Genomic DNA, 26,213 nt, shown 5'->3' with positions numbered 1-26,213 from the left:
TTAAAAAACTGGACTTTTGGCACTTTTTAGACAAATTTTTGGAACCTACTTTTGACCACTACATTGTAAAATTATTTTAATAATTAATATGACAAAACTCATGAATCAAGAATAAAATGTTAAGACAGGAGAATCTTAAAAACTAACGCAGATAGGCACATAGTACATAGAATAAAACATTTTTTAAATTATACATAGGAACTGAATGATAAGGAGAAAGAAGTATTAGCCAGCCAAGATGGAAACAACTTTGCTAGTGACATGTGTCATTCTGCTAAAGCCGGTGTGAGGTCATTCGACAGTTGGTCACATGACCACCTTATCAGAAACTCTAACTGATATCCTGTGACCAACTCTCAGGTTACGTCACATCCGCTTCGACAGATTGACAAATGTCATCTTTATCAGGAGCATTGACTTCTAATGCTTTTCTCTCCGTTTCATTCAGTTCTTATGTATAATTTTCAAATATCCATACCTGCGCATGACTTTTACGAGGATTTTTACCTAAATTCGAAAAAAAAGACAACAATATACAGGGTGATTCCATTTGAAATAAGCATGTTAATGGTACTTGGAGTTTTTAATGAAAAAATTTTAAGCTCCTTACAGTTTTTCTTTAAGGGACGTTTCATTCTGTCACTACAAAAATGACATTAGTGAACCAGAAAAAACAACAAAAAATACCTAACCTGATGCTTAAATACCCAAACTAGGCAATCCTTAGTCCTTAGGGCTAATGAGGGTTAATTATGAGCTCTATTTTGTTGCAATTGGAGCAAAAGTAAATAAAATTCTGGACAATTAGGACTTCTGGACAAACAATTTGCACCCAATGTCATTACTGTCATTCATCAGGGTATTCTATTATGGCGGCATGTTTAGTGCAAAACCAGTGTATTACCTTCGGTATTACCACACTGTTTCAATGACATTTGATAGAGCAGGATACAGATACATTGGTTTTGCACCAAACTTGCCAATGGAAAATGCCATTAGTCAAACCCCGGGATGTTTTCCATCCATTAATGGGGGGGCATTATCAAAAAAAAAAAAACTCCAAAACATGCAATTTCAATAAAAATTGAAGAATTCAGTCAAACATGTTAAAACCATTCTTACCCGGTATTTTCGTTGGTCACCAGTTGCTCCAGCATTTGAATTTTCAACATTTCGTCGCTGACCTACACCAAAAATCCTTGTTGGCGGGATAAACAGTCACACATTACACAAAACCGGGTAAACGGGCTAAAAATCGATTTGGTTCCGTAGCAAAATGTCCAAACAAGTGAAAACACGTCAAACTCAAAAAGGCGCCATTACACTAGTATCGACAACAACAAGCAAAAAAAACAAATGAAAACATCGCGAACCGAAAGATGCCGAGCGCCCTGTGGCAGCAACGCGAAGTTGGATTCCAGCCACCCACGATGGCGGCAAATCGACTGCCGGACCGCTCAGCTGACACGAGCCGCCTGAGATCTACAAGTTGCGAAGCGCGCAACAGTGGTACAAATTTCTTGTCAATTTATTTGTGTTTTTTTTGCTTTTACAATGTATTGCAGTTTAGCAGAAAAACAAGAACGTGGGTAAGTGTGTGCACCACATTTCACAGTAATCTTCTTTACAGAAACAAACTTCAGCTCCTAAGTGTCAACAAACTAATATTGTGATGATGTCACTCGTTAAGGTCCAGTTTTATAATACAAATTGTCCGGGAGAATAGATGGATGCCTGTACGGTTAATTTATTTGATTTGAGTGATTTGTTTCAGTGTTTTAGTTTAAACTTGTTTTTTTTTAATACTGAAGTTTCGGATTTCAGCCATGTGGACGTCTCTAGTCGTTGACAACAGCGAAGCTGGTCGTCGTGAGTGTTGCAATCATAATTTTGAGGTTTAATTGTATATTAGATATTCTTAGCACAGTTTTTAAGCAGTTTCAATGTTATTATATCTTTTTAAAAGCCAACTTGGAAATGTAAAATTTTTCAATGTTTTGCTAAGTGGTATTCAGAAATCATAAAATAAATGGTTATGAAGGTAATACTTTACTTGACAAATGTCACCCCATTTCTTGTCACATTAGAAACTAAAATTTTCGTATTTCTTGAAAAAATACTAAGCCGAATGCATACAAATGTGCTAATAAATAAAGTGATAATTAGCCTGATGGAGCATCAAACCCAGAACTAATCTGAATTTCTAAATTTAGGAATGTTTGACATTTTCAGTTTGTACCTTTTGACGTAACCAAACCAATAGGAAAGACAGATAAGGTCGTCTTTTCCAATGAGTTAAAAAGAGATAAGTATAATCCGGTGTCCCCAAAGTTTCTAATACATTCTATTTCTGATATACTGGGTGGGGCAATAAATTGGTGATGCATGTAGTACACGGGAGATTTCGTTTGTCTTTAGAGATACAAATTGCCTTAAATGGAATAAGTTTGAAATAATTTTATGGCAAACTGTTATTATAAGATAACATATAACAAGATGACAGAACATTTGGTGTTTTAATAACGTATTTTTAAAAAAAGTATTGTCATTAGTTCTCCTAATATGGTGCTTCTTTTTTGCAATTTTGTAAATCAAAGAAATTAAAAATTAGAACCAATTTCTAGAATTTTTTTTTTTTCAGATCATCTTTGGAAGTACTGGGAATTTTTCAATTTTTAAAGCGACATTTAACTGGAAATTGCGCAACTTTATCCAAAATTAAAACCTGTACCTCTTCAAATAGCCAAGAACCGGGAACCCCCATTGTGGGGCTCGAATGCCACAGCAATGTGACGCCATTAAACTGACGTATCATCTGGCAACATAGCAACCGATGATGATCTGACAATCTTATCGTATACTATCTTAAATTCCATCAAATTGCTTTAAAAGACTGCCAAAGTGATATCTGGGGCTTTAGTGAGCAATATCGAACCACTGTACACCCCGCCGTTATCTCTATCCTAGCCAACTTTATAGATCGTTCCGACAACGACGCTGTTATCGTTCCATTTCCGCGTGCGACAAAGACGCACATATTCGGGAAATAATAAAATGCACCGACCTAGAGGTCCCTTTTTGCCCTCGCCCTGGGTAGGCGAAAGCGGAGAATCAGACCGGGACACAAAATGCATTCCCGGAACGGGAACGGCTAATTGGCATCCTAATTAATGCTGAGGAAATAAGAGACTGGAAGGTTCTAGAGAAATTGTTTGTCACTTGTTTCCAGGATGTTTCGTTCAGTTTCAGGTTGAAATTCTGTTCAAGCCAATATATCAACGCACGTTTGAAGTATTTTAGTGGCAATTACTTACTAAAAGTAATGTGGAGATTATTTTTGGAGATAATAGAAGGTGGTAATATATTCGAATGATAAACGTCATTATCTAACCTAAATTGTTGTAAAATTAGGTTAGTTGACGTGACGTAATAGTAATCGTAATATAAAAATCAATCTTTTGACCTAATATTTTTTTTTATGCACATTTTGGGTCACTGTGTAGATCTAATAAGCTGTTTCCCATTTGACAATTTTGACTTTTGTGGCTTTAAATGCAGTGATGTTGCTTTTCAAGCAATTCCTTATATTCCAGACGGTTATGGCCTATTTTGACCTCGAATCACTAGATAAAATTGGTCTTTTTAAGTCACTATTTAGCTCTGAGTGACTGAGCAATTACTGGCTTAAACATATACAGGGCGTTTCATTCGAATTTCCTAACTTTTGGCACTTTGAACGCAGTTACGTAACCTAACCTACCTTGGCCTCAAATATTTCAGAAACTAGATACTTTTTACACTTAACTTTTTCAAGTGTAGTGTGTAAAAAGTGTCACTGTACAGTCCTGAGACTGCACAATCCACTGGTGTAGAACTATACCGGGTGTCCCATTTAAATTTATTGATTTTTGGCAGTTTGAACGCAGCGTCACTTTTCTGGCAATTCCTTCAGTAACGACTTTTTTGACGTCAAATATTTTGGAAACCAGACACTTTTGAGGTCACTGTGTAATCTACTGACCTTAAAATATACAGTGTGCCACAAATTGGTGTGTCAAAAATGGTAACAAATACAGAGTTGGATAAATTTTGGAAAAATTAAATAAAATGCCTCTTAAAATTTCTAAAATTGGGATGACTTCCGGAGATATCTGAAAAAATCCTGATTACTTTGATGAGTTGTGGCACACTGTATACAGGGTGTCCCATTTAAATTTCTTGACATTTATCACTTTGGCAACTTAAATTATGCAAAAGTATATTAACTAATCATCTCATCACTTAAGTCAAATTACTGAAATAGCAATTTTTGATTTGTCAGTCAAATTTACACAAAACAACAATAAAATGTTCAAATTTTTTAGCTAAAAGTGATTTTTAAGAAAAATTAAACAGTACAGTAAACGACAATTTAACCCACTCGAAAACTAAGTAAACATTTCGACTAAGCTTAATGCGGCCTGCTTTGGCAAGTGCCATCCTTATCTTTCCCATCCATCCTCATTCCAGAACAATAAATCACAAAAGCGTCTCCTGGGACCTGAAAGGGGAGAGAAAAGAGCCTCATTAAGGTTAAGTGTCGTGGATTTAGGAAAGCTTTATCCGCGTTAATAGAATTGCAAGTTATTTTTTTATTACCTCTCCACAGTCTCCACCGTTTTGCGGGAATATGTTTTGGATAAATAGTTCTCCAAATGTCGAAAGGTCATGAATTATTCCGAGGGATAAACTGATTATTCCTGGCTCGATTTTGGGTAAAGGTCAATTTGGTTACCGTGTGGGTTTTTTTTAGGTACTTGAGGGCAGTTTTTTCTAGTGGAGGGAGAAAGCCTTTATAAAAATCCATAGGGAAAGGGTCAGCCCGGGGCTCTCAAGTTTGGACGAAAGGTCATAAAAAAATGAATTATGTGCTTTTTAAGGCACTTGGAGGTGAAATATGATTTGCCTTCTTTTATAGCCCGGTCTACAAAAGGGTGTTTTGCACCATTTTTTTTTAATACTGTGTTATTTACTGTCTGTATTTTAGAACCTCGTAAATAACAGTAAATTTCATTATGGTAGCCACGTCAGTAAAAATAGAAATACTGTTTGTTCATGGTTGTTTTCTACTACCTTTTTATGTTCCATTTTGACTGTCTTTGTCTATTTTTTATACTTATATAATTTATTTTCTTTTCCATCTTTCCTCGAGTCTTGTCAGTTCCTATATATTTGAATGTAAAATTCAAGGTACAGAATGAATTACTTATTTTTGAACATTTAAAACAAAGCAATTAAGTGATATAAAACTTTAATTAATCACCTTATTATACGTACATGTAGCTTGTTATTAAGAAATATGTCTTGCCAACATTTAATATTGTTTTTTTACACGTTAAATGGGTTATTAAAACCGAAAATTGGATTCAGGGCGAGAAACAGTGTTACGAAGGCAAATTCGAAGGGCAATAAAAGGAAGCTTGTAACTTTTCCCATTTGCCAACTAGGGAAGGCAATACGTAACAAGTTTTTGTTATTGAATTTTCAATAACGAATTTTTATTAGTAAGAGAAGAATCAAACAAAAATAGAATAACGTAACAATGTAATTAACAGGTAGTTTGAATGTAAGAAATAAGTGAACGTCACATTCAAAACATTTACCTGTCTATTACAATGTTATGTCATCCTGTTTTGGATTTTCCACATAGATAGACGTGAAAATATGTCACGTGCCATTTTAAGAGTCGATTCAATAATAAGTCACTGTTTGAAAAATTTGCAAACTGTCTAAAACTTTGTTATGTCCTAATTGCGCAGAAAAACGTAAAAATTGACGAAAAGCCTGATTAACTCATTAAAGAAAGTTAACCGTTAGCTCCTTATAAATTGCCTTAAAATTTCATCCATGATTTGGCAGGTAATGGAAAAAAGTGGGAAATTGGTAAAGACAAAATAGCTACGTGACGCTATCCTTTCGTTAGATTTTAATCCGGACTATATTAAGCAGAAAAGACGTTTTTATTTTCAATTTTTTTTTTTTAGTTGACTGTGGACGATGTTTTAATAACGCTGGCGCAACATTTCCAGCCACGTAAATAAGCTGCAACTGGAAAATTGATTTTGTCCAACCGGGATGATGAGAAAAATTGCGCTTTTTATCAGCGCCCTCAATTACGCTCTGATCAACGAGCGAATGGGGAAACTTAATGAAACCTTTAACTTGCTTGAAAGGATTTGGTCTTCCATGTAAGGGCAAATTCACTTTGACCTTTTTATCCTTTGACCTCGAGTGTTAACGGCAAGATTAACTCAATTTATCTGGCTTGGAAGGGCTCTTTTCAAACTGAATCAAGTGGGGGTCATTGTTGACGATCGTCCTCCAACTCAAAAGGACAAAGTTTGTTCTTAAGGTTATAGAGGGAAGTTTTCAGTTTGCTTAGGATCGAAGATTAACTCTGAATTATTCTATTAATAGTATATCAAAATTAACTGAATTTCACTGAAAATTTCTGGTATTAAACTTAACAATTCATTGCTGCACTAAGCGAGAAACTTGATAAACTGAATTTTACTTTATTCAGCAAGTATCAAACAAGAAAGATTCAGCTCATCCCCGATTTTAATGATCAGGTATTAAATTAAATTTTTATTCAAAGTGTTACGCCCTCTAACGACAATTTCAAAAACTTGAAAATATTAAATTATTGTAACTGCAATTTGAATATCATTTCGTATTCAGTATTCAGATTATGTTAAAAAACTAGTCGTTTACGTGTCAATAAAATAGGAAACGATGTAAATGACATTATTGTTATCATTAGCAAACTGTTAATGATAATTTTAATTTTAAAGTACCAATAAACATGAAGAAATCTGGAAGAAGAAAAGTCTTTTCCTATCAAAATGTATTTGAAAAATGTTTGTCTACTAGTAGGTAGGTAAGGGATTGAAATTTTTGGGCAAACACGGCCATTAAACCACACTTTCTTATGAATTTGGCAGGCATTTTATGAAATATCAACTGAAAGTCTTTAGAAAATTGCTAAATTTAAGCTAAAACTATCAGTATAAAAAAGTGTTTTAATGGCCGTGTTTGCCCTTCCAAAACTTCAGCTGTTTTTGACATTTCATTGGAGTGCCTGATATTTCCTGAACTTACCTGACCTAACACGGGAATTACATGCATTTCGACTTCAAATGTTCTTAAAGAACTCTTCACCTCTGTCCCAAATCTGGATAATTTGGACCAAATGCATTTTGCAAGTCTGTTTCTCAAGTTTGAGTGAAAATGTATGGAATATGTTTATTTAACATTACAAATAAATCTACACTACAAACTACTACAAAATTATTGGTTAATTAGCGGTTATCAGCAGGAATTCCTGAACCTGGAGCTTCCTTACAATATATCGCATCGAACCACGCCGAGATAGGCTAACGGCACCGCGGGTTCGAAACTACCCATTAAACTATGGTTCGGGTATTTCCTCGACGTTGAACAAACACGAGACTTGATGGTTATTACCATCAGTAACAAGGCCTTTACAGCACCTACTTTACTGGCAGGACGAGAGCGAAAAGCGCCGTTTTCCGCACCAGACCCGTGGAGATGCTAAATTGCTCGCTCTTTTAAATCGCCACTTCCTGGAAGACTTAGTCCTAGCTAATAACGGTGCTGGGATGAATATCTTCATTCATCATCATCGCGATAAGCCACGCGAAGAAGGCAATGCAATTATTGGTCGTTTTGTAGTGGTCTGTTGAATGAAGTCCGAAATTCGCGTATTCATACCTCCATGAACGGTTTACATACCGGATAATCTTGATCAGAATGTGTGTCAGAAACTTTGCCCAGAAGGGATTAATTGCCACGATCTGCGTTTCGATTAGGTTTTCTGTTAAAATCCGTTATAAGTCGAGGTGTGGGTTCGGACTGATTAAATCACTAAAAATGGTGTGACATGCTGAAGAAATGCGTGTGAAAGCGTACAAAGAGAAGAAACAAATGAGTACAAATAGTTGTTCATTATTTTGTTTTTACTCTTCCTAAATAACCGACTATTTGGTTTAGGACTTTTAGTTTATTCCAAGTAATTGTTTTTAACAAGTCCATCAATATCTTTCTTTTACATTTTTTTCTAGTATAAGGTCGTCTAGTATCACCTATTTTGAACTGAATAGTGAGTAAGTAATATGCATTGAAATTGCTTTCACACGCAACTTTAATTGGCACAATGATTCAGCAAGGACTGGATATAAAAAAGTAGCAAATAAATTAAAACAATTAACTACTATTAGTTTATAATTTTCATATGATTTACTAGAATATAAACAATAATGTTTCTTGATTTTCACATGTCTTACAATATCAATTTTTGTGACAGTTTTGTGAACGCATAACTGTAAAAATTCAGCAGCTATTATAAAAAATTAATAAAATCAAGAAACTAATAATTATAAAAAAAATAGCACCAAAAAGATAAACTTAGTGTTTTGGCTCATTTTTTTTCTTCATTTCACTTTTTCATTTTATTTCTGTTCTACAGGCAATACTACTTCTGTTCTATAGTAAATACATCTGGCAACCTGATGGTAATGTTACTTCCTCAGATTAGATAATTCCTTATTTTGGACTGCATCTGAATTATTTTGTTTTTTTAAATTTGTGTATTTTTTAGAGAGAACTGCTACTTTTCAGACAGGAATTAACTTTATGCTAGTGAAGACCAGAAAAACTCGATTTTCACCAGTTTTAGACAACCTGTAATACATAAATTCACTAGAACTTCAGCAATACAGTATAATGTCACCGTCATGAAAATGTCAGTTACAAAATTACAACTTTGTACACATTTAATTTACACAAACTTTCTACATTTTAATGCACCATGCAGGTCCCATCAGTTGTCGAGAGTTATGCGCAAATTCAGGAAACCGAAATACCATAACAGAAATACCATCGGAACATGAAATTCGTCATGTCAAGTGTCCCGTGATCACGTTGGTAAAAATACAGATGGACAACGCTGAAAACAGAATTTGCGGAATACTACGGACAAATAAACGGTAACAATCAAAGTTTCGTAATTTCCCTTGTTTGGAATTGAATAGTTTCAGTAATGATTCGTGGAGATACAGATTATGGAAACACCGTTGGAAATTACTGATGTGGTTGGTGACGATTTTGTTGATGCTAAGTCTATTTTTCTATGGGGCCTTACTGGGGGCCGGTTTGTGTTCCTGTGGTGTCACCCTGCAAAGTCCTTCTTGTATGAGGGCGTTGCCCTTACTGCCAGGTCTAAATTTAGCCAAAGGACAGACTTTTATTTACTAAGTTTTACTGTATACTTTTAGCTCTATAAATATATACACTTAAACATTGAAAAACCACCTAAAATACTCTATTTATTGACCCTGTCGACTATGCAGGCAGAAACTGAAGGCACAATATTCTCATTTAGCAAACTGGTCGTAAGTCTCGCTCCACCATCTACCCAGCTACAAGCTGATAGCGTTTAATTCTCTTCTCGGTTTGTTGAATGGCCTCTTCCTTATGCATCTAATTTATAGAGTGTCATTTGTAAAGTTGGCGCTTGTATTAGTTAGCTGTCAGTTTTCCTCTTTATCCTTCGGATAGCAACCGAGCTGGTCGTGCTTTGTTGTTGCACCTTAATGATCTCTTTGACTGGAAAAATGCGTGCGCACTAGATATTCGCTTAATGCCCGTAGGTTTCTGATAAATGGTAATCAGTTAAAGAAGAAACTGTAGCGGTCGATTGGTAATTTATTATCAACACTGAGAAACAAATATTCAAAGTGTATTTGATAATCACCCACACAAACCTTCATTACGTTGTTGGAAATCACTTGGTGAACGTCAAAAAATGTATTTAGTAAAGTTATACCTTACATTCCAGGTATTTCTGACAAAATCAAACAAATAACTAAAAAATATAACGAACGGAAGGGAATGACACGCAGTCTCCACAATACTTTATTTCAACCTTCAAAGGGTAAGGTGCTCTACTAGTTTCGGACATGCCATATACAGTGTGACCCATTTAGAATGGAAACACCCCTATAAAATTTTAGGTTATTAACCGATTTCAATGATTTTTTTTTTGAAATAATTAGGAATGAAATGTCTATTACGGGAGAAAATTTTAAATATTTATTTCAGTTTTCAGGTCATATTACGATACTTTTTCTTGATAGAAAATGGAGAATTTTTATTAGCGATTTTTTTATTGAAAAAATTACTACGCCACTGGATCTATAGTGCTTTCAAATAGCTGTGACCAAAATTTCATGAAAATCCATTCATTAATAACAAAGTTATGACAAATTAAAATTCAAAAATCCTCTAAGCTAACGGTCACAAAAGAACACCCTGCATCAACTGGTGCCATAGAAATGGTGTTACTATTTACTTGTTTATTATTACTTATTAATTGATTAATTACTAAAAAAAAAAAATCAAAAAAAAAAAAATTAAAACAAAATCAAAAAAAAAAAAAATCAAAAAAAAAAAAAAAAAAAAAAAATCAAAAAAAAATTTGGTCACAGCTATTTGAAAGCACTATAGATCCAGTGGCGTAGTAATTTTTTCAATAAAAAAATCGCTAATAAAAATTCTCCATTTTCTATCAAGAAAAAGTCTCGTAATATGACCTGAAAACTGAAATAAATATTTAAAATTTTCTCCCATAATAGACATTTCATTCCTAATTATTTCAAAAAAAAAAATCATTGAAATCGGTTAATAACCTAAAATTTTATAGGGGTGTTTCCATTCTAAATGGGTCACACTGTATACAGGGTGGTCCAGTTTCAAATGTCAATAGATCACCAATCCATAACCAATTAAAAAATAAGTTGACATGCATTATGTCATTTTCCTGAAAAATGCTTCCCTGAAAAAAGGAAAATACAGTCCTTCAAATTTCTGTTTTAAAAATCAGTTTTTTGTCATAACTGCCAGACCGTTGCGTTGGAGCAATTTTGATCAAACAAGCACTTATGAAATTAATAGTCATTATGAATGACGTTTACTAAAATTCTCCATTAGCATAGATACAGGAAGATGGTTTTGGAAGATTTTTCAAAAATTACAGTTTATTTTAATTTCATTGTTCACGATGAAAAATAAATTATCTCTTATAGTAAAATTCTGATTTGAAACTTATGAGATAATTCAGTTATTACGTTCAAAGACCCAAAACTAACCCAACCCAACTTAAAAATTGTCTTGGAAGCTTAAAAAAATTCATTGTAGCCAGTTTTCATAGTTTCCAGACAAACTGAAAGACTTTAGTTTTGAAAATTGACTTAGAAAAGATAAAAATTGATTTCAGAAGCTTAAAAATTGCGTTTGTAACCAGTTTTCATGCAAATCGGGAGATTTTAATATTAAAAATTGACTTGTAGACATAAAAAAACTACTTTTTCTAGAATTTTTTAAAATTAAAATTTGCATTTGAAGTAAGTTTTTGAAATTTGAAGACAAATTTCCATATTTTGACATTAGATTCATGAAAATTGTCTTAAAAACTAACTTTTTGTGCTTTTTACTTTACTTTTCTGGACTAGTAAAGTAAAAAGCACAAATTCTGGACTATTTTTAGTGCTTCAAAACTGCTTTCAGCTTGGAGTTTCAAGACATCTTCACCAAGTTATTGACATAGCAAACTTAAAAAACAATTTTTACATTCTTCATAGACTTAAAATGGCATTTCAAACTTTGTCACTATTAAATCGACTTCTAGACACCTCAGTGCTAAAGTTTTTAGTGCTTTAAGGCTGTTTTCAGTGCCTCAAATCGAGTTTCGAGACTATCTTTACAAAGTTTTTGACTTATCAGGCCTAAAAGCCAGTTTGTACACTGTCCATAGTTTTGAAAATGTCATTTCAAGCTTCTTCACCAGTAAATTGACTTCTACACTCATAGGTGCAATAAATTGTAGCATCTCTAAGAAATTCAGACTGTTTTTAGTGCTTTTTAAGACTGAACAATCGAGTTTAAGACTATTTCCAAAAGTCAAGTTTCTTCAGTAATAAAAATAAAAAAATTTGGTACCAAATGCTACGATATTAGTCTTGAGAACTAATTTTTAGAAATGAAATAGTCCGAAAATGTAATTTACTTCTAGACTTGTTCCAGTCCAGAAAATTGAGTTGTACACCAATTAAAGTCCTGAAAATAGACTTTGGGAGTCTTTTTAGTCCTAAAAGTCAACTTTTAGATTATTTTTAGTAGTAAAAAATAAGTTTCATGCACAATATAATCTTTGTCTTGATTTCCAGACTATTTTTAGTTCTTAAAATCCAGTTTCAGACACTCGGATGGCTCACCCGGATGGCAGACTGAGAAAACAAATTATAAGACTATTCCTAGTAGTAAATAGCAAGTTTTTAGACTATTCAGTACAAATTTGGACTCTCACAAGTCTTGAATGTTCAGTATTACACTATAAAAAGCGCCGGCTGTGTTTTTAAAAGGAGAGAGACAGTGAGACCCATGTTATAAAGAATTAGTGAATTTAAAAAATAGTTTAAAGGGGGGAACAAAGCTCATTATGGAGAAAAGCATTTTCAATACAGCATCTGATTTCTGTGTCTGATTCCCAGTTTTCACACAGTCACGCTTTTTACTCGCTCTATTGGTTGATTCTCATATGTTAGTCTTGAGTAGTAAGTTGAGTAATTATCATGAATTTAGTCTTCTTGGCGTTGATATTGAGACCCATGTTCTTACTGCATTCCCCGACAGTCCCAAGCATATCCCGCAAATCCTCCATGTTATCTGCAATTAGAACTGTGTCGTCCGCATAACGAATATTGTTGACCCATACACCATTCACCTTAACGCCCACGTTGCCTTCTTCTAGGGCTTCCTGAAAGATGGCTTCAGAATATAAATTGAAGAGAAGTGGGGAGAGAACACACCCTTGTCTGAGCCCTCTACAAATTGGTCTTGCTTTTGTGAGATCGTTACCAACTCTGACTTCAGCCATTTGGTTCTAGTATAGGCTTTGAATGCAGCGGATGTCTTTTTGGTCTATGTCCAATCTGTTTAAGATTTGAATCAGTTTATGATGTTGCAGTTCTGAATCAGCACTTGGGTCGCAACTAATGCTTCTCTCGTGCCTAAACCTCGTCTGTCCTCTTCTTTTTCGGCAAGGAGACAAGATTCGATGTTAATCATTTGGCGGGATATTCGCCTGTGTTATAGATTCGATTAAATATCGTGTGAAAAACTATAATGCTTTTGTCGTCCAATAGTTTCAACAACTGAATTCCCTGCTTTCAAAAAATAGGCCCCTGGGGGCGTTATGAGAGCTCCCGCTTATACTTACATGTATTCGCTTTTAATTGTCTCAGGAAGACACATATTCTTTCAAAACTTCACGACTTGGGGTACTGAAATTGTACGGAATAATAACCTCAAACGATTACCCTTCAGCTGGTCTGATTTACCGCCCATATGAACTGAGCAAAACAAAGACATATTTAATTTCAGGTTACCGCAAATTACGAAACCGAGCACCATTCACAATATTTGCGCTGCCAAGACCAGAAATTGCGGTGTGCAACGAGTGTGGTTGCTTTTACAATTTAACCCGATAAACCGTAAAAAAAGTTAATAGACATTTTAACCGATTTGCAATTATTACGGCGCTGTACGTGTGGCTTATGAAGGCAGTCCTTTCTTTTCGGTCTTGCAAGGTGATCCGGTCCCAGTTTTTTGCTTGTCTGTTTTGTTTACTTTCTTGGCGTTATTGTTTAAAGAACTGAATTTAATCAATGACTGGTAATAAACCATTGATTTGACGAACAGAAGAATGGTCAAAGAAAAAACATCTACGACACTGCCATGCAAATATAATGCAACCTAGTAATCTCCATGAGAACTATTACTAATTTGCAATGGAAATTGTTGATAATAATACACTATGATAAATTCACGGTATTACGACTGCGATTATGGGTTGTAACTATTTGTTTATATGTATATCGACATGGCATACATTCTCTTTATTAAGTGGGGCAGAAACTACTTAGATGGTTTATTGCCGTGTATACTAGAACAACAAAAACTTTAGGGATTAAAGTGCACTTTTACCCACTAACGAATGTAATAACTTTACTAAAACTAGTGGTAAAAACTCAAAAAGATTTGTTTCTTGTTTTAGGTGCCGGCTAGACGACCCAGGTTCCTATCGACTGTCATGGTTCATCCCACTTTGAGGTAAACAAAACGTTTCGATGTATCTCAAAATGGTACCCGAACCCACAATGCTAATGAATCGTTAATTAAAATAATTGGCGAGATAATTGGTCACATTCGCAAATTTGGTAGGTTGGCAAGGTTGTCAGCGGCTACCAAATACGTTTACCTTGGGTGGCCCAGTCACGAGAATCAAAATGGGTCCCGAATTGAAATCCAGGAGCTCTATTGAAACTGTACCAATTTTTTTTTCACTGCGTTAAACTGGTTTCTTACATATTGCCAAGTTGTACATTTGTCATTATCGGATTTGCAAACTGGCCTCTAATAATAATTAAGATAATATAGGCAAAGTGGGTCAACGGGTTTTTCGGTGAGTAAGATTTAGAGTTAGATGTAGATTTAATCAGTATGGTACAAAATGCAGTGAAAGTAAATCGAATGAACCTGCTTAAGGACGAACTTAAATATAACGCTGATTGTTATGTGTGGATAATTAGGCAGTTAATCAAGGACAATTTGTTCTCAAGTTTAGAAAAATGCATATAAGAGACTGATTATTGAGTATTTAGAATTGCAATATTCAAATAGGTCTTATTCATACTTTTGAAATTTTTTAGTTTACTTTTTTATCATACATTCTTAAAAAATGTTCAATAGTCTCTAATAGTAGAGGACAGTTTAGTGAAGTCGTATCCTTTGTGAACCGGTTTCGGCCTTTGGGCCATCATCAGCAGAAAATTTCAGGGGCGCAACACGTTAAAATTTGCTACCTCGGATGTAAAACCTACAGCTGTATGAAAAAACTAATTAAGATTTTATATATAAATTTAAGAGTTAAAACTGTTTTTTGAGGGTATACTAACCCTCCAACAATTTTTCTAAATTACCAGAATCCTCTAGGACCGAGGAAAATTTTCAAAAACTTTTAGTACCATTCTGGCAACGTCAGAGGCGTCCAAATCCTCCTAAAAACTACCAAAAACCCCCAAAAATATCCAGAAGCCTGTAGAATCATTTTGGCAACGCCAGAGGTCTCTAGATACTAGTGAAAACCTTCTGAAATATACCAGCGACCTCTAAAAGTGTCTTAAACCTTCAAAGATTTTTTTAAAAATTTAAAAAACTTCTACTACCATTCTGGCAAAGCCAGAGGCCTCCAAATCGTCCGAAAAACTACCAAAGACCTCTAAAAATGTCCAGAAGCCTCTAGAATCATTTTGGCAACGCCAGAGGTCTCTAAATACTAGTGAAAACCTTCTGAAATATACCAGGATCTTTTCAAAATGTCTTAAACCTTCCTAGATTTTTTAAAAAATTTCAAAAGCTTCTAGAACCATTCTGGCAACGTCAGAGGCGTCCAAATCCTCCTAAAAACTACCAAAAACCTCTAAAAATGTCCAGAAGCCTGTAGAATCATTTTGGTAACGCCAGAGGTCTCTAAATACTAGTGAAAACCTTCTGAAATATACCAGGGACCTTTAAAAATGTCTTAAACCTTCCAAGATTTTCTAACAAATTTAAAAACTTCTACTACCATTCTGGCAAAGCCAGAGGCCTCCAAATCCTCCGAAAAACTACCAAAGACCTCTAAAAATGTCCAGAAGCCTTTAGAATCATTTTGGTAACGCCAGAGGTCTCTAAATACTAGTAAAAACCTTCTGAAATATACCAGGATCTTTTCAAAGTGTCTTAAACCTTCCTAGATTTTTTAAAAATTTTCAAAAGCTTCTAGAACCGAACTGGCAAGGCCAGAGGACTCCAAATCCTCCTGAAAACTACCAAAACCCCCAAAAATATCCAGAAGCCTGTAGAATCATTTTGGCAACGCCAAAGGTCTCTAAATAGTAGTGAAAACCTTCTGAAATATACCAGGGATCTTTGAAAGTGTCTTAAACCTTCCTAGATTTTTTAAAAATTTTCAAAAGCTTCTAGAACCGAACTGGCAAGGCCAGAGGACTCCAAATCCTCCTGAAAACTACCAAAACCCCCAAAAATATCCAGAAGCCTGTAGAATCATTTTGGCAACGCCAAAGGTCTCTAAATAGTAGTGAAAACCTTCTGAAATATACCAGGGATCTTTGAAAGTGTCTTAAACCTTTCTAGATTTTTTAAAAATTTTCTAAAGCTTCTAGAACCGAACTGGCAATGCCAGAAGACTCCAAATCCTCCTGAAAACTACCAAAACCTCCAAAAATATCCAGAAGCCTGTAGAATCATTTTGGCAACGCCAGAGCTCTCTAGATACTAGTGAAAACCTTCTGAAATATACCAGAGACCTCTAAAAGTGTCCTAATGGCCTATTTTTTCAGTGACGTAGAAGTTAGGAACAAAAAATCTTTGTCAACCCAAAATCTCCGCTCCTCTTTATATAAAAATATTTCTTATATTATTGTATTATCTATTTGTACAGTGACACCAATTCAGAGATACCTTGTAAATCAATACGGAAAATGCTATATAAAAAAGTTTTAAAATTGCCAATAATACAAAATACAATACATTACAAAAATACTGCTAATACTGCAACTTTTAAATAAGATGCCAAGTACAGGGTGAGTCACATAGTTTAGTCCCAAAATTGGTAATAATTTTACCTTAAATTTGGGTGTGCTCTGCTCGTTGACAGGAACCTGCGTCGTCTGGCCGGCACTTTCGGTGGTTCCGCAGAACCATCCAAGGAATGCTGTCTTGTGATTGGTCGTCTCGACACTGTCACGTTTTGCAGCACCATTTTCACATTTTTGAGTTGGATAACGAATAAAACCTCTATAGAATTGAGGTTGAGGTATTGGCACGAACGGTATTTATTAATAATGTAGGAGAGTTGGAAGTTTGCAGTCTATTATCGATTGGCAGTTATGAAATTCCTGATCGAAGGGGAATTGAGTGCCACTGGAGTAAACGTGTCTAGAAATCTTGAACAGGTTAAATCCTTTATTAAAAGGGTTGTTATGTAGTAATTAAGTTTTTATCTTATTGTGGTCCAAAACCGGCAAACCGAGCTGCTAATTAATCAATCGGTTACACGTAAAGAAAAACAGTAATTTTCAATTATGTCACTATGGTACTGCGGTTTACCATAGGTAGTTCCGCATGATTGAGTTTATATTGGTTGTTGATTTTTCCCTTTTGGATGACAAACCACCGTTTATATCCTTGTTTCTCTTTAATTTCTTTCTTTTGTGAAAGCGTTTCCTGTCCACCTCAACCTCAATCCCAACAAAAGAGGGCGCGCACTGTAGTAAGTACCACACATAACCAAAACATCACCACCAAGACAGTCGTCTTGTACGTAATCGCATATTCGATAATAATAAGTCCCGCCGTTTGTGCTCTTTCACTTTCGAGAAGTACCAAAACGCGCACACTTTGCGTACCAAGCAAGTGGACGGTGGTACGGAGACTGCGGTCCATCGACTGGTACCGAGTTAGTACCCATTATCTTATGCAGGAACTGTCGCCTCGGGGTGAAACCGAGCTGCACCCGGCTCACTGCTGGTACTAGTACCAATGTCAACTAGTCGCTCGTAAATATTAATGCGGGTTCGTTGAGTAGCCGATTTTTCTTTGTTGACTTTGTTTTTTGACAGTGTAAGAAAGTGTATAGGTACGTTTTACGTCAGAACGAATTAATGAAGAACATAACAAAAGTGATATAGTTCTTAATAATACATTGAGGTTACGTCATCATGCTTGTCTTTTGTAATAATTGCTTCTGCAACAAACAGTTATTACAAATATTGACTAGTAAATCTGTCTTTTTCCTTTAGAATGTTCAATTTTTTCGTTGAGTTTTAAAAAATAGATAGAAAATATTACGAAGGCGTAGAAAGGCCACAGACGTTATTTTTCTTAAATTTTGACTTCAAACTCGGAAATTAACTAAATTCCGACTTCAAACTGAAAAATTACATTGTCACATTGCAAAAGCTCTTCAAACCAAATTAGACAACATTTTTCAATTTGGCAACATTGCAAACATTCTTCGAAGCAAATTAGTAACATTTGTTAACTTTGGCAACATTGCTAACACACTTCAAATAAATTAGTCGGACTTGTCAGTTTGGTTACATTACAAACACTCTTCGAACCAAAATTGTAGAATTTGTTAGTTTGATCACATTGCAAGGATACTTTTGAACCAAATTACCAAATTTTGTCAGTTAGGCAACATTTCAAACAGTCTTTGATCTAAATTAGGAGAGTTTGTTAATTTGGCAACATTGCAAACACTCTTTGATCTTAATTAGTAGATCTAAAATAGTAGAATTTGTCAGTTTGACAACATTGCAACTAAATTCATAGTTTGAAGTCGGAATTTAACTAATTTCCGAGTTCGAAGTCGGAATTTAGTTAATTTCTGAGTTTGAAATAGAAATTTAAGAAAAATAACGTCTGTGGCCCATCTACGCCTTTGTAAAATACCGGGTGTAACATTTAACTTGAGACATCTCAATATCTCGAAAAATAAGCACTTTTCGAAAAAATGTTTAGTATCAAAGTTGTATTATTCCGCGGGGGAAATACATTGATGACAAAATTTGTATTCCTATGCCCCTCCATGTGGGGGGGAACTGGGGTAACTTTCATTTTTTAAATGGCACCCCCAATTTTTTATTGCAGATTCAGATTCTGCGGCTAAAAACACGTGGAATTTGTTTAAAACATTTTTTACAAAAAAAATAAAACATTTTATTTATTTTTTTTATTTTTTTTTTTTTTTCATTTTTTTTTTTTTATTTTTTTTTTGTTATTTATTACACCTATGTATCCCTAGCAACGACGGTTTTTTAAGCAGATTTTACCAAACATTCCGGTAAGCCATGAGCGAAAAAATAACAAATTTAATTAAAAAATGTAAATTAAATTTTGTCGTTTATAGCGCCATCTATCGTTAATACAAAAAAATGTTTTAAACAAATTCCACGTGTTTTTAGCCGCAGAATCTGAATCTGAAATAAAAAATTGGGGGTGCCATTTAAAAAATCAAAGTTACCGCCCTTCCCCCCCACATGGAGGGGCAGAGGAACACAAATTTTGTCATCAATGTATTTCCCCCGCGGAATAATACAACTTTGATACTAAACATTTTTTCGAAAAGTGCTTATTTTTCGAGATATTGATGTCTCGAGTTAAATGTTACACCCGGTATAGAAAATAAAATTTTCCTCCCTAATTTGAGAAATAAAAGTGCCACTTTCACTACCTAGAGAGTAAAAGTGCCACCAGTAAAAGTCACACTTTGTAAAGACAGTTTGTCACTTTCTTGACAAATTGACAATTGGTCGTAGAAAAATTAGATGCGCAACTCTGGAGTAAACTGCTTTTTGCACCCTTGAACCTTAAAACCCTCCGCTTTGCGTCGGGTCTCACATTGTTCGCGGGAGCAAAAGTTGCACTTTCCTCCCTAGTTGCGCAAATAACTATTTATGCTGCTTTCTGCCCTTTTTAGCTGACTTTTTGAAGCTAATTTTTTACCACCCTGTATCATTATTTTCCATGTTTTTATGCACTCTTAGTGTGCTTAGAACAAACCTTGCCTTTCTTGACAAAAAGTGACTGTAAATGTCAAATTTCACGTAAAATGATCAATATCTAAGAAACAGATACAGATAGGTATGTGACATACATGAAATATGTCTAGAATTTGACGTAAAATCCGCAATAAATATACAGAGCGTCTCATTTAAAATAATCAAGTTGACATTCGGTTAAACCACAACACCACAATTTTATGAAGTATTTATAATTCAGTGATATGAATAAAATTAGTATTGTTTCGAGATCGCAGGTTTCACCGATTAAACAATTTAATCTACAAGTTAATTTTAATCTCAACCTACTTTATCAGTTTATAATAATTTTTATCTGTTCTCACATTGATAATAAACTTTCAGGCTGTTAATTAGTGTAGTAATGTTGTCATTATGGGTGTTCGTTTTTACCATAAATTTGGTGAGTACGTGTTCAATAACAACAATAACGTATGTCTTTGATTGTATTGTGTTTAGGTAAATTTGTCTGCATCTAATACTGGTCGAACTCTAATCGCCCTTCAAAATGCTCACTATAAATACGTCAAGTACATTGTGGACGCCATGGAGAACCTCACGGACACCCTTATTTTTATCGAGATCAATTTGAAAACAACCTTTCAAAATTATTTGAACAATTTGTGTACAGCAACGTTAGACCGATTGGCGATTTTGCGCCAGTCTTGCGGGGTATCAGAGTCGTGCTTATTGAATTGTTTTAATGGTACGGAAAACATGAAGGAGTTAACTGAATGGACTGTGCTAGAGTTGCAAGAGTACCTCGAAGGTCGTAGATTTCAATATATCGAAGATGTGGAACAAACTATAGAGTCGATTAGAGAGAGTGCGTTTTTGAGTGACGCCATTTACGCCAAGTCTACAAATCAGGACGATTCGGTGGAGTATTATAGGAAAACTCGAGAGAAATTGGGCGCGCATTTTAAATTGTTTCAAGAATCGGTGGATTCGATTCAGATGGCAATGATTGAAAAAAGTGTGAACGCGTACGGTGATGTTGCTGATGATATATCAGAGTGGTACCAGAACGTTTTGCAGTGTGTTAAAGGGACAAAGGACATTCCTGATTACCTAAATGTAGATTAGGGTTGATGATGTGCTGATAATTGACTGAAAATATGTTCTCATTAATTTTATACCAAAAATATTGAATATAACTTGGATCAAGCGCCATCTATAAACAAGATATGACATTAAACCCACATTACGATAGGAAAGCTTACTTTGTTCTTGATATGAGAAATAGTTGGAATTTGTTGTGCAGATGGCGCAATGTAAGTTTTTATTTTTATATTACTCTTGTGATGAATGTGGCGCACCGTCAATATCTGTGAAAAAAATCTATTTCAATTTATTATTTTGTTCAATAAAGAAGGTAAATGTATCTGGGCTATACACCGCACTAACCTAACCTAATTTAACCAATCAAAATGGTTTATTCAGGTATCTGATTAGTGAAATTCAATTTTTTAGAGTGACGTGTTGAAATTTGGCGTTTTGCAACATTTTCAAGTTCAAAACTGCATCACTTGGAGTCACGTGACTGCTAATTTTTAAATTATATTTTTTTTCAATTTGATTCTATGACAGCTTCAATCTCTCAGGCAATTTTCAAATTTGAAACATTTTTAAACATAAGTTGACAGTCTCAAATTAATTTTTTAATTAATTAACTGTTTTACTGATTTTCAACTTTGACACTTTAAAAATTTGACGTTCTGCAACATTTTCCGTTTAAAATTAAACTGCATTATTTAGGGTCAACTGTCAAATTACGTCACGTGACTAACACATGGCACATATCATTTTCTCTCCATCTCAGTCTAGCTTATTGATTTGTAATGGTATTTTCTTCTTTATCATTGAATACTTGTTCGTAAATGTCTGTCTTTGATATGAACTTTAGATTTAGATACCAAATCAAACCAACTGTCATTAAATAAATCACACAGTCACGTGATGTGTTGATGATTTGCAATGACTTAAGTAAAAAATAAACATAATAATTAAACAAAAATGTTTAAACATTTAAACCAAAACTAATAATAAACAATTATTTAAACACTAAAAGTAAAACATTTTTCACAGAGCCAAATGCTCAATGAATAACTCATCACCACCTGAGTAGAATCTCGTGTAAATTGATACAAAAGAATGGCGAACATATGGGTAGAGGGGGTGGCAGTATTGACTTATCACCCCTTTGAACCCTCTAGGACGCGTCCTTCGCCTCATAGCCCTGACCTGTCTTGAAGGGCCCCCGCCAAAAATTCCATTTTCCACGAAATGCGCCAGCGCCGCCATTTTAAACAGTTTCCGCATGGACGCACCATGTAAGAAAATTTTCTTTCTAGTCTGATTTTTGTTGCAATTTTCACTAAGAGAAATTCTATTAATATACTTGTAGTTAGTTAGCAAACCTTAGTTCAAATCTGTCCAAAGGAGTATAAACTTTATATTGAATGTACTGTAATCTCTAGTTATTGACTCTTCTTCTTCTTCTTATTGATATTTAAGATCTCGCGATCTGTTAGTTTGCAGGTTCCTCTAGATCAGTTCCTGGGAGGTGAACTGTCAGCTGTCCTTCCATCTCTTAGGTGGTCTTCCGGGTGCTCTTTTCCCTATTGGTTTCCTTCAAGTGAGATGCGTGGCAATCTTCCCTCTTCCATTCTTCTCACGTGAGCGTATCAATATCTTTTTCTTTCTTCCCCCCGTCTTACGATGTCTTGCACCCCGCATTGTTCCCTAATGTCAGTGTTTCTAATTCTTGTTTTTCCCATTATAGCCCTAAGCGTTTTTATTTCGGCTACTCGAAGCATTCTTTTCGTTTTGTTGGTTTCTTCTCTGGTTTCTATTCCGTATGTCATGATTGGCCTGATACAAGTCTTATAGATCCTGACTTTGCTATCCTTTCGCATGTATTCGTTCGCCCATATTATCTGCCTTAAGCAGCCCGACATATGGATGTCAACAGATCCATACCCAGATATTTGAATTGTGAGACTTGCTGGACGATTTTGTCCTGAACTACCAGCTTACATCTTACGGGATCTTTAGCAAAGGTTATGCTTTTCGTTTTTTCTATAGATACGGTCATGTTCATCATTTGGCTGACCTGGCAGAATTTGTATAGTTGTCTCTGTAGATCGTCCTCTGTTTCCGCGAAAATAGCTGCATCATCGGCATAGCATACCATGCTGATTCTTTTATTCTGTCCCATATTTAGTGATGATACTTCCTGTATAATTCTGTCCATTAAGAGATTGAACAGAAATGGGCTAAGGCTGTTACCTTGTCTGATGCCTTCTGGGTGCGTATTCTTGAAACGAAGTAAGGGAATCATCACGAGAAAGACCTGTAGAATGTGACAGGAACTCACCATTGTCAGCTTCTTCTGTCACATTCTATCAGCACTTCCCTTGAGAGTTCCGTTCCTTATTTTCAAGAATTAGGCTCCTGGTGTCGGTATCTCTTCTGAATAAGTATCTAGAGCGGACTGCTCTTACGATGGTGATATGACAAAATAACATATTTTTTTGATTTTTACAATCTTGGTACATAAACGGTATTATAAACGACTTGGTGGTGGTGTTTTTTATTTCAAAATTTCAAAAGTTTTTATACAGGGTGGAAATGGACAACCTCAACTTTTTGTGTTGTTTATAACTTATTGTTTGTAAACATTTAAATTTTCATAATGAATACACTTACTTTACAAACGTTTTGATCCCTTATTGTTATATTTTCCTAAAACCAGTAGTTCTTCCACAAAAATTAGTTTCTTTACGGTTGTCAAAATGTTACATTACCTACTTGAAGTTTGTAAATTTAGGTTTAACATTTTATACTTTAGACCTAAATTCCTTTTTGTTGGTGCAGTTTACAGTAACTGAATTGTTTCTTCAAAATACAAAAACTTTTACAAGTAAGTAATCATTTAGCAGGTTTGCTGTTGCATTTCCATTGCAATATCATAAAGGAAGTAAGCCGGAAAGAATTTTTTTTTACTTATAACGATAAGTGAAGAATTAAAGTTTGTGTGGTACCGCTTCCTGCTATTATCGAGCGACCACGTCCTAGTGCACGATCCAAGTCATTTCTGCAGGATCTATTGCCTAGTTTACGCCGGTAGTCAGTGGGTCAGTGCCAACTAGTCCGGTATTATCTGGGCAAAGGCACTTTGGGTGATTGTTGCTCATTTACATTTTGGTGACAGAAAATCGTGGTCTTCCGAACTTCACAGGTAAGTCCAATTTTTGTTTACCCCCCATTTTAAGTGTATTTTTAGTAATAACACAGCAGGAAACTTAGGGCTCAATCAATCATTTTCAGGCTTAATGAGGTCTGAAAATAGCCCAAATTTGACAGAAAATTAATTTAGATCTATTAACATAAAAGTTTCTTGAACTTTTGTGCCAAAACTTCTTGGACCTATGTGATTTCAATTTGTCACTTCACTATTATCCTATTTGTTTCAACTGTTTTGAGAAATACAAAAAAATTTAGAAAGAATATACAGTGCGTTTTTTTTAACGCGCAACATAGGATTTTACGTGTTAAATTTTTAAGCTTATGTTGGACCATGTTATTTTGGAACTACAGGTTTTATACCTGCCTGGAAGATGTGTCTTCAGTACCATGAAGCTTAAGTAAGACCACCAATTCGGTCTAAAAAGTGTTTACAAATTAGCAAAAAGTCATCTTTTTTGGAACATATTTTATCTTTCCATATTCCCTGTATGTATGTTTACCTGCTATCTGCCCTGTCAGTATCAAAAACAACACCTACCATACATACAGGGAGTCTAAATCTTTTCGAAAGAAGATGACTTTTTGCTAGTTTGTAAACACTTTTTAGACCGAATTGGTGGTTGTACTTAAGCTTCAGGGTACTAAAGACACACTTGTCAAGTTTTACACCTGTAGTTCCAAAATAACATGGTCTAACATGGGCTTAAATATTTAACACGTGAAATCCTATGTTGCGCGTTAAAAAAAACGCACTGTATTGAGATGCATACTTTCAAATTATATTTGGGACGGGTCAAAAAAAATATAATTTTTTTAAAAAAGAACCAAAGAAATCGATTTTTATTTTTTAACTTTACCCTATATCTCGAAAACGAAGCAATTTCGAACTAGGTACTAGGTACAGACTTTTAGAGACCCCCTGTATACAATTTTTTCATAGGACACACCGTTTGACCTTAAAAAATAAAAAACTGAAAATTTTTATAATAACAGTTTTTTAACTAATTTACACGTCAAAGTAAGACAAGAATTGCATATTTGGTTTGTCGTAAAAAGCACAGCTGCTGTGCATATTGCAGATAGCATCCTCATCAGCGTTTATTACTTATTACATCAGCATTGTTGTATTGACTAGTTATAATCGATTAAACATCGAGGTCCACCGGGTTATAAATAAATACTACGAATCGCTGACATCATTCCCCATCGAGAATGAATGGGAATTGCAACTAAACGTACCAGAGGGCAAACTAGCTTTCAACTGACGAATACTTTAGATGGTTATTGCCTAATTATTTAACCAGGATGGTATTTACTTTTACCGGAAAAAAAGCAGGTAACCATCTGTCGAATTGAATAGAAATCTCTTAGGCATATTACAGTAAACAGTGTGTGTCGCAACAAGGCCTTTACGAGCATTGAATAACCCAATTTTATACGCACATATCTAATCTTTCGTATGGTGTAGATCGCCCACATTGGGTGACATTGTTCTACTTTTTTTTGATGCAGCCATGTGGTGGCCATCAAACGATATAGGAATTCCTCGAAAACAACAAGTTGGGTAATAGTTTATTTCCGTTTATTTTTTCGATAGTGTTTAGGTTTTATATGGCAGTTTGATCACACAAAATTGATCGGTTTATTCATGAAACAGCTTCAAATACGAATCATCTCAATGTAAAAAAAAAATTCAATTTGACCAGTAAATTTAGGGGGTCTAATCGAAATTTGCTTGAAAGATATAATTTTCCTGTCATAAAAGTCATTTTAGGTTAATATTGTCAAAATAAAATAATCATTAAAAATAAAGACTAATTTTGGTTTATTTATAATAAAATAAATGAAGTAAAACTATTCTGACAAAGTGATTCTTGTAGTAAATCAATCGTTTAACTTTTTTACAAAAAAATAGTATTTTCTAAAAAATAGCATTTTCAGCTTTTTGTCACTTTTCTCATGTTTAAATTATGACAAATAATATGTTTTTGAGATGAGAAAAATTACACGAATTTAAAGATATAATTACCTATTTAAACAAATTTACCAGTAATTAACTGAATATTGTCAAGATAACTGTAATAAATCTCAGAAACAGGTCTTGTTTCGAAAACTGTAATTCTTGCAAATTGCAGACAAATTTTTTCAGTTTTTGCATTAAGGACAGATATCACGTGGTTTTTGAAGTAAAGGTAGTAA

At 34.5% G+C, this 26,213-nt stretch overlaps 2 protein-coding genes across 4 annotated transcripts in view; one reads left to right on the top strand and one right to left on the bottom strand.

The window, feature by feature from the left end:
• RapGAP1 (Rap GTPase activating protein 1) overlaps positions 1-26,213 on the bottom strand; it is a 159,435-nt gene that overhangs the window by 130,786 nt on the left and 2,436 nt on the right. Inside the window, exon 1 of one of the 3 annotated variants that reach the window (XM_081991695.1) lies at positions 16,806-17,602. The exons of 1 other annotated variant lie outside the window; for it this stretch is intronic. In XM_081991695.1, the coding sequence (XP_081847821.1) occupies positions 16,806-16,942 (137 nt within the window). In that variant the 5' untranslated portion in view covers positions 16,943-17,602. Of the gene's footprint in view, positions 1-1,122; positions 1,455-16,805; positions 17,603-26,213 lie in introns of those variants that run through there. One more of the 3 variants, XM_081991712.1, reaches the window with a different exon arrangement.
• LOC145737754 (uncharacterized) overlaps positions 1-26,213 on the top strand; it is a 43,261-nt gene that overhangs the window by 15,628 nt on the left and 1,420 nt on the right. The window contains exons 2-3 of the mRNA XM_081992578.1: positions 20,121-20,166; positions 20,223-24,006. Of these exons, the coding sequence (XP_081848704.1) occupies positions 20,128-20,166; positions 20,223-20,849 (666 nt within the window). The 5' untranslated portion in view covers positions 20,121-20,127 and the 3' untranslated portion in view covers positions 20,850-24,006. The remainder of the gene's footprint in view (positions 1-20,120; positions 20,167-20,222; positions 24,007-26,213) is intronic.

Source organism: Ips typographus, linkage group LG1 (assembly GCF_016097725.1).
Source record: "Ips typographus isolate SLU linkage group LG1, UJ_Ityp_2.0, whole genome shotgun sequence".
Lineage (NCBI taxonomy): Eukaryota > Metazoa > Arthropoda > Insecta > Coleoptera > Curculionidae > Ips > Ips typographus.
The sequence above is the reverse complement of the archived record's forward strand: the minus strand, read 5'-3'. Positions and strand labels throughout refer to the sequence as shown.